Source organism: Colobus angolensis, unplaced genomic scaffold, assembly GCF_000951035.1.
Source record: "Colobus angolensis palliatus isolate OR3802 unplaced genomic scaffold, Cang.pa_1.0 Scaffold61, whole genome shotgun sequence".
NCBI classification, from domain to species: domain Eukaryota; kingdom Metazoa; phylum Chordata; class Mammalia; order Primates; family Cercopithecidae; genus Colobus; species Colobus angolensis.
The window spans coordinates 4292542-4301441 of record NW_012119710.1 but is presented as its reverse complement, the minus strand read 5'-3'; the positions used below and the strand labels follow the sequence as shown (position 1 = coordinate 4301441).

General features: G+C 59.1%; 1 protein-coding gene across 1 annotated transcript; it reads left to right on the top strand.

Moving 5' to 3' along the window:
• Nucleotides 1–261: 261 nt before the first annotated feature.
• PACSIN3 (protein kinase C and casein kinase substrate in neurons 3) lies at nt 262–8537 on the top strand. The gene is made up of 11 exons (XM_011963335.1): nt 262–500; nt 3073–3138; nt 3376–3466; nt 3581–3737; nt 5392–5627; nt 5737–5892; nt 6476–6651; nt 6782–6902; nt 7031–7167; nt 7573–7694; nt 8016–8537. The coding sequence occupies exons 3-11, from the start codon at nt 3413–3415 to the stop codon at nt 8129–8131; spliced, it is 1275 nt and encodes a 424-aa protein (XP_011818725.1). The 5' UTR covers nt 262–500; nt 3073–3138; nt 3376–3412; the 3' UTR covers nt 8132–8537.
• Nucleotides 8538–8900: the final 363 nt, after the last annotated feature.

Here is an 8900-nt window from a genome sequence, read left to right as displayed (position 1 = left end):
AATTCCGCAGGCCGCCTGGGGGAGGGGGCGCAGTCGCCCTGAGCCGTCTCCAGGGGCCCCTCGAGGGCCCCCATCCGCTCGCCTCTGGCACGCCCCGGGGCCCCAGAGCGTCCTCGCTCCCTGGCGACCCCTCGCCCTCTGCTGCGAGCCCCGATTCCTGGGTCTGCTGCCCGGGGCCACCATCTGGAGCCTACGGCGAGGCCGGCCCGGGCCGGGGGTGTCCCCTCCTCTTGGCAGTGATCGGTGGCCCCACCCCCGCCGAGACCAAGTTCAACAAGTTTGGCCAAGAAGTCCTGGAGCTCGGTGGCTAGGCCTGGCCCTGCCAATCCGCGTGGCTCCGCGGGCTCCGAGTTATGCAGCTCCGGGCGGCAAGGGGTCCTGTCGAGGGGCGCGGTCTATAAGGGTTGAGGCCAGAGGCGCGTAGCCCCTGGGCGCCGAGCTCTGGAGTGGAGGCTGGGGTTCAGAGTGCGTCATCTGGGAGAAGGCACCCCGGCCGGCAGGTCGGGTTTCCAAAAGTGCCCCTTTGTTATGCCCCTCCCTGGCCCTGCCTCCTCCCCCTTTGGCTGCGCCACCCCCTCCCCCAGCCTCCTGACCTCCTGGCTGGCTCTGGCTTCTGGTTCCAGCCCCTCTAACCTCGCTGCCCCTCTCCGGACCAGCCGACTGACCCCGCCCCCCGTCCTGAAATCCTAGGGCTGCGGGCTCACCGGGAGGGGCCGCCAGGGGAAGAAGCCCTAGGGCGCAGCCTGTGACTCAGGTCCTAGGGATGGGCCGGGCAGAATGGCTGAGCTCCCTACTAGGGGCAAGCCCCCAGCTTCTGGAAGGGGTTAGGGCTGGTCTGGGGCCGGGTACCTTCAGGCCTCAGGTAGGGAGAGTGGGTCTTCCCTGAACCGGGGACTCCCTACCTTGGCCCGTGCAGCTGCGAGGAGAACCTGCCAAGCCCACGAAGACCTCTTGGAGCCGAACGTGCTGGCTCCCGGGGCTGGGAAGATTGCATTACCTGCTTTCTGAGCTCTTGCCTGTGGTGGGGACTGATTTGGGTCTCTGCTGAGCTCAGGAGGCACAGGGTGCCAACCCCCTCAACAGGGGCCAAGGTGCAAGCCCCCCCCCCTCACCACCACCACAGAGAGGTCAGGCTGGGGCTGTGGGGCCTGGCTGCACCCCGGGCTTGGGCCTGTGTTTGCTCTGGGAGGCCGGAGGGAGCTGTGCCAGCCCAGTACACACAGCTTGCTCTGTTCTGGGGCCAGAGAGAGGGAAGGGGTGGGGGGCAGCTCTCTGGGGAGCAGGGAACTCGGAGGCTGGAACAGGCAAGGGGCCCCAGGCTCCTGAGGCTGGACTGGGGCAGGCTCCAGAGCCCTGTGATTCATGGCGGCGGCTCTCTTTCTCTCCATCGCCCTGTCAGGCCCTCTCTGGACAGGCAGGACAGATTCCAGAGGGAACCAAGTGACCAGCTCGTGAGGCCCCTGGTGGGCATCTCCATTGCCTGGGTCTCCGTGGAGCCCCAGCTCTGCCTCCTGTTAGCAGAGGGGGAAGCCCACCTGCACCAAGTGTTCCCACAGCTGTTGGAGCCGGTGTGTTTCCTGCGCTCCAGGTGGACATCACCTGTTTTCTCACTTAACTAATTATTGCTGATTCCAGCTCGTGGGGACACACAAATGAGAATCCCGGAAACCTCTGTCGGTGACTGAAGACAGACACTGTCCTGTCAGCCACAACTCCATGGGTTATACGCCCTGGCTGAAGGGTCACCCAGGGCTATGGGAGCAAGGACAGAGGAACAGGGAAAGTGACTGAGGAGAAGATGCCTTAATTGGCGGTTTGAAGGAGGAGCAGAGGTGCATGAGTTTGGAGGAAGCTCTGTGACAGCGCCCTGCTTTGGGGACAAAGGGCACACACTGTCCTCCTGGGTCTGGCTATGTCCCTTGGGCTTGCTCAGAGAGGAATTGATTTCCTTCTAGGGTCTGTGAGTCAGTCGGTGTTGGGGACAGGGGACAGCTGAGACCCTGCCCAGAGGCAGGCGGGGAGCAGCCACATGCCACTGTGTCCTTGAGTCCCTGGGGCTGTGGCTCTGGGCTTGGAATTGGCCTGCCCGCCTCTGCAATTCTAGGGAACTTTTTTTTTTTTTTTTGAGACAGTCTCACTCTGTTGCCCAGGCAATGGTGCAATCTCAGCGCACTGCAACCTCCACCTCCTAGATTCAAGTGATTCTCATGCCTCAGCTTCCTACGTAGCTGGGACTACAGGTGCCTGCCACCATGCCTGGCTAATTTTTCCATTTTTAGTAGAGATGAGGTTTCTCCATGTTGGCCAAGCTGGTCTCAAACTCCTGACCTCAAGTGATCCACCCACCTCAGTCTCCCAACGTGCTGAGATTACAGGCATGAGCCACCACACCCAGTCTGGGGAACGTTCTTATAGCTGGTCATCGCTTCTCACCTCCCCACGCTGCCCTGGACGCCAGGCCTTTGGAGGGTGGGCCTGGGTTGTGTGTTCCCCATGGAGTCCTGTGGGCCCTCAATGGATGTGTGGACTGAGATGAGTATCTTCGTGTGACTGCAGGGCCCCTCGTATTTCTGGTGCGTTGCTTGGTTTGAGTTTCACACCAGCCCTGGCATGGCAGCTGAGCACACAGAGGAGTTCCATCTTAGAGGGAGCTGGGGCCTCCTTAGGAGGAGACAGTTACATACACTTGTTCAGGCTTCCTGGCCAAGACAGAAGCCAGGCCTCTTGGCTCCCTCCGTGCCCTCCTCAGTACAGGGAGCTGCTGGGATGTGGCCAGACACCCTCTGACTTGGCCTCTTGGGTAATGGGGTCATCTTGTCACTCAAGGGAAGGCAACAGAGGCCTGGCCTGGGCAGGGGTCCTCTTCTCTCATCGGCAGTTGGGGGAGTGGGGCCCTCTGCCCACCGCCCACCCCCGCCTGCCATTTAATCCCTGGCTGGATCGTGTGACCCGTCTGGCATTCTCCTCCCTGGAATCTGGCGCTTCTGACAGCAGTTGCTATATCGGGGGTGCCGGGCACCGCCCTGGACGCTCTAGGCCCCCACCCTCACCCTTGCTCTGTTCTCCTTCAAGGCAGAGTCACGGTGGCAGCATTGAAAGTTGGACACCCAGGTCCCTGAAGTGATCTCTAGGCCCCAGGTATGTGGGGGGCAAGAGGGGAAGGGCAGGGCAGCAAGAGGAAGAGCTTTGAGACTCCATCCTCACCCATCCTGGCCCTTCGTAGGGTCTTCAGCGCCCTTCCTGCTAAGTCCTAGCTCTGACGGCTCCTTGGGTGGTGGGGAAGGCGGTGTGGCAAGGCCCAGGTATAGAGAGGGTCTTTGCCTATCCCCCAAAACATATGTCCAGCTTTCCCGCTTACCCCTCTGCCCTCCACAGCCCCAAATCCGCCACCATTCTGTGCTGCGGGGACACCATGGCTCCAGAAGAGGCCGCCGGAGGGGAGGCCTTAGGGGGCAGCTTCTGGGAGGTGAGCAGCTGGGTCCTGGGCTCAGCTCCTTGTCTAGGGGAGGAGCCCAACTGACAGCCCCAGCCCAAAAGGAGGCTTTTCCCTGGTGACAGCGCCCTTCTCCTGTATGCCCAGGCTGGCAACTACAGGCGCACGGTGCAGCGGGTGGAGGACGGACACCGGCTGTGCGGGGACCTGGTCAGCTGCTTCCAGGAGCGTGCACGCATCGAAAAGGCCTATGCCCAGCAGTTGGCCGACTGGGCCCGAAAGTGGAGGGGGACCGTGGAGAAGGGTGAGCCAGGCCCTCGCAGGGGGCAGAGGGCAGCTGAGTGCAGGACTGTCGGGCCAGCTTCTTTTTTTGCACGTGTTGTGGGAAGTTTGAGGTCTCCATGTCTACCCTCCCTTAGAAAGGGAAGATCCTCCTGGTCATCCTCACGGCTGTGGTGTTAAAGAGTTTACAAAGGCTGCTCATGAGTTACTTGGATAGTTGCAACAACCCTGCAGAGATGGTTCTGTTTTACCCATTTTCTTTCCTTTCTTTTTTGAGACGTTTTGCTATTGTTGCCCAGGCTGGAGTGCAGTGACACGATGCTGGCTCACTGCAACCTCTGCCCCTCAAGCGGTTCTCCTGCTTTAGCCTCCCAAGTAGCTGGGATTACAGGCACCCGCCACCATGCCTGGCTAATTTTGTATTTTTAGTAAAGACGGGGTTTTACCATGTTGGCCAGGCTGGTCTCAAACTCCTGACCTCAGGTGATCCACCCACCTCAGCCTCCCAGAGTACTGGGATTACAGGCGTGAGCCACTGCATCTGACCTTCTTTCCTTTCGTAATTATTTATTTATTTTTTGAGACAGGGTCTTACTCTGTCACCCAGGCTGGAGTGCAGTGGTACAATCATGGATCACTGCAACCTCCATCTCCCAGGCCAAGCGATCCTCCCACCTCAGCCTCCTGAATAGCTGGGACCACAATAGCTGGGACCACAGGCATGGACGACACTTGGCTAATTTTTGTATTTTTTGTAGAGATGGGGTTTTGCTATGTTGCTCAGACTGGTTTTGAACCCCTGGGTTCCAGCGATCCTCTCCTTGGCCTCCCAAAGTGCTGGAATTACAGGTGTGAGCCACTGCACCCGGCCTGTTTTATGATTTTCTAGAGGAGAAACTGGAAGTTCAGAAAGGCTAAGGGACTTGCCTAAAGGCACACAGCTGGGAAGTGCTGAAGGCTGAGCCCAGGCCCTCTGACGGGGAGCATGGATCCTTCCACCCTGCAAGCTGTCTTCCTCGAGGGCACACACAGGCTCTTCCTTTGAGGCAATGGAGTGTAGTGTTTATGCAACAGATGGGTTTGAATCTCAGCTCCTTTTTTTTTTTTTTTTTTTTGAGATGGAGTCTCGCTCTGTTGCCCAGGCTGGCGTGATCTCAGCTCACTGTAACCTCCCCCTTTCGGGTTCAAGTGATTTTCCTGCCTTAGCCTCCCAAGTAGCTGGGACTACAGGCGCGTGCCACCACGCCCGGCTAATTTTTTGTAGTTTTAGTAGAGATGGGGTTTCACCATGTTAGCCAGGATGGTCTCAATCTCCTGACTTCGTGATCCACCTGCCTCGGCCTCCCAAAGTGCTGAGATTACAGGCATGAGCCACTGCACCCGGCCCTCAGCTTCTCTTGTAGCCATAATGCTTTGAGCGAGTTCACTTCTCTGGGCTTCAGTGTTTTGCCTGTTCAATGCTGGCAATGTCACTGTCCTCACGGTGGTGGCTGAGACAAGGATTCAGTGAGATAAGGCACATGGTCTGCATTCAATAAGCCCAGCTGACAGGGTTGTCATTCACCTTTGCACCCTATGCCTGTACCCCATGCTTCCATGCCTTGTACCCAGTGAGAGGCGCTGGGCTTATTTTGGGTGGTACCCAGGACTGGCCCAAGCCCTGTCCCTCCCTGCAGGCCCCCAGTATGGCACACTGGAGAAGGCTTGGCATGCCTTTTTCACGGCGGCCGAGCGGCTGAGCGCCCTGCACCTGGAGGTTCGGGAGAAGCTGCAAGGTCAGGACAGTGAGCGGGTGCGTGCCTGGCAGCGGGGGGCTTTCCACCGGCCTGTGCTGGGTGGCTTCCGCGAGAGCCGGGCAGCTGAGGACGGCTTCCGCAAGGCCCAGAAGCCCTGGCTGAAGAGGCTGAAGGAGGTGAGGCTGGGTGGGAGAGGTATCCAGGCAGGCTCCTTCCTGGTCTGCAAGGGATCGAAGAGGCCAGGGTGTGGCATCCAGGGTCCAGCGTGGTCCCCATGCATGCCAGGTTGAGGCTTCCAAGAAAAGCTACCATGCAGCCCGGAAGGACGAGAAGACAGCCCAGACAAGGGAGAGCCATGCGAAGGCAGACAGCGCCGTCTCCCAGGAGCAGCTGCGCAAACTGCAGGAACGGGTGGAACGCTGTGCCAAGGAGGCCGAGAAGGTGCGGGCCACAGGTACCAGCCCTGGCTCCCGCCCAGGGCATGGCTTCCTGAATGAATCTTGCTCCTTGAACACCTTGTCCAGTCCCCAGCACTCTCATTACCCTAATCCTCACCTGCCACCCTCTCTCTAGATGATCATTTAAAGGAGGAACCTGACAAAAGGTGATACTTTACCTAGGGAAAGAAATGGGATGACTTCAGCAGTTGAGAACTTCCAGCTCTTTCCTTGCACAGTATCCCTCTGCCTGGTGTCCTTTCCTGCAGCTCTGTATATGCAAATCCTTACCATCCTGAGATGCTGCAGTTTCCACCTCCTCCAGGAAGCCTTTTCTGATTTCTCCCATCCTTTCCTGTAGGTTGACCTCATTTCAGTCTTCACCACACTCTTTTATCTGCTGCGCCTGATGTCACCTCCCTTGTTAGGCTGCTGGGGTTCTTGAGGGCAGGAATTGGGTCTTAGGACTGACAGCCCCTAGTGGCTAGCCCCGGGTCTAGCAGCCCATGGCAGTGTCTGGTAAACACTGGTGGAGTCCTGGGTGGAAGAAGGTCTGGTCCTCACCAGAACCCTCCTCTCCCACCCAGACAAAAGCTCAGTATGAGCAGACGCTGGCAGAGCTGCATCGTTACACTCCACGCTACATGGAAGACATGGAGCAGGCCTTTGAGACCTGCCAGGCCGCCGAGCGCCAGCGGCTTCTTTTCTTCAAGGACATGCTGCTCACCTTACACCAGCACCTGGACCTTTCCAGCAGTGAGAAGTATGGGCTGCCTAGTGGGCGTGGAGATCTGGGGTAGTACTGGGTCTCCTCCATCTCCCCTAGGCCCTGGCTGGGACTGAGGGATGCAGGGTCTAGACTTCCTAGACTGAGGGTGTGCCTTGGGCCATAGGTTCCATGAACTCCACCGCGACTTGCACCAGGGCATCGAGGCAGCCAGTGACGAAGAGGATCTGCGCTGGTGGCGCAGCACCCACGGGCCAGGCATGGCCATGAACTGGCCACAGTTTGAGGCATGTGTTCCAGGCGGGGTGGGGCTGGGAGGTGGGATGGGCTCCCACTCAGCTCGGCCAGGGCTAGGGGTGAAGTAAGCGAAGGTGGTCCGGATGGCCCCACCTGACTGTAAGCACTGTCCCCACAGGAGTGGTCCTTGGACACACAGAGGACAATCAGTCGGAAAGAGAAGGGTGGCCGGAGCCCTGATGAGGTTACCCTGACCAGCATCGTGCCCACAAGAGATGGCACCGCACCCCCACCCCAGTCCCCGGGGTCCCCAGGGTGAGAGCCAGGAGCGTGGCTGTGGCAAAGAAACAGCTCTGCCTCCCACCCTCCATTCCTTTCTCCTTGGTTTCATTCCCTTCACACCTGAAATGGTTTGAAAATTGGTGCCGGGGACCTGAGGGCCTACTTAGTAGTTGTAATGATATCGGTTCTCATAGTGGTTTAGATTTGCCAGGCATTTCCCACGTTCCCTCTCATTTATGCCTTAAATCAGCTGCATGTGGCAGGAATTGCCTCTGCTCACAGTCCCGCATGGCGAGATAGAGCTAGAATCTTTCAGCACCTCACCTGCCTCTCCCAGGTGCCCCTGGGGATAGGGAGGCCTTTGCCCTGATCCTGGGTGAGATCTCCAGCCCCGTGTTCCTTGCACACTGAGCTGCTCCCTTTGCCTGCCCTCTCCAGCACGGGGCAGGATGAGGAGTGGTCAGATGAAGAGAGTCCCCGGAAGGCTGCCACCGGGGTTCGGGTGCGGGCACTCTATGACTATGCCGGCCAGGAAGCTGATGAGCTGAGCTTCCGAGCAGGTACCCTGGGACCCCTTTCCTAGCTTCGGTCGGTCTCTGCTTTACCCGCCTGAGCAGGGATGTCCGAAAGGGAAGCCAAATACCCACTTCTTAAGGGCCAGTCCTCTGGCCCTTCAGCTGCTCCAGGTCCAGACAGCTGGTGCCTGGTGGCTGCATTCGGGGTCTGGGGTGGGGCAGCTTGCTGACCTTGACCTGCCTCAGTCTGAGCCATGTCTTTGCTAGCTGGGCTCTGGGACCACACCATCCCCCTCAGTCCTTGACCCAGCTGCAGGAATGGGCTGGGTCAGGGCCACTGGCAGTGACCAATCCCCTTTCCCTCAGGGGAGGAGCTGCTGAAGATGAGTGAGGAGGACGAGCAGGGCTGGTGCCAAGGCCAGTTGCAGAGTGGCCGCATTGGCCTGTACCCTGCCAACTACGTGGAGTGCGTGGGCGCCTGAGTGTCCTGACAGCCCTTCTGCGACGCTTACCCACCCTGGGTGAGAGCCCAGCTTCTCCTGGAGAGCCGGACCCTCAGGGCCCTGAACCGTCGCTCCCCTGCTGCTCCTCTGTCCCTTGAGGGAGGAAGTCCTGGGACCCAGGGAGGGGAGGGGCCTTTGTCTAGGAAGGAACTGGTAGGGAGGGATGAGTCTAGGCTGAGGGCAAGATGGGAGGTCAGAAGTGACAGGGTTCAGGGGTGCCTAGGCCTCCCCAGGAGCTGTGAACTCAGTTCCTGACCTCTGCTTTGGGGTTCCTGAGGTGGGCTTGGGGTGAGTGTAGTTCCGGCCTAGCAGCACCCTCTTTTGTGGCTTGTTCTAGCGTGTATTAAAACTTGACACACACACACACACACACAAAACAAAAACAAAAAACCACTGTCGGGCTCATGTGCATTTTTTTGATAGGACACCCTTGCCAGGCCTCCAGAGGGCATCTAGAGAGAGGCCTAGCGTCTGTTATGGAGCCGGGGTTGGAAAAGGGTTTGCCTGCTTAGTACCTGCTCTGGAGTTCTGAGATCCTAATCTGGGGTGGAGGGGACTCGCTGTCAGGCTTGCTGTGAGCCGAGAACGGCCGGAGGCTGGGCGAGAGGCCGGTCACTACGTCTGCCCGTTCAGGCCGGAGGCAAGAGGAGCGCTTGGGCAGCCTAATCCTTATTCATCGATCTGTAATTGGCTGGAGTGGGGGTTCCCGCCCCCAAGCTCCCGCAGCCTGCGCGGCGTAGGGGCGATT

Excerpts from the sequence above, each read along its gene's own strand:
- PACSIN3 (XM_011963335.1), top strand. The coding sequence starts at position 3,413 with ATGGCTCCAGAAGAGGCCGCCGGAGGGGAGGCCTTAGGGGGCAGCTTC. Across the intron at positions 3,467-3,580 it reads TAGGGGGCAGCTTCTGGGAG|GCTGGCAACTACAGGCGCAC; the intron begins GTGAGCAGCTGG and ends CTGTATGCCCAG. Across the intron at positions 5,628-5,736 it reads GGCTGAAGAGGCTGAAGGAG|GTTGAGGCTTCCAAGAAAAG; the intron begins GTGAGGCTGGGT and ends CATGCATGCCAG.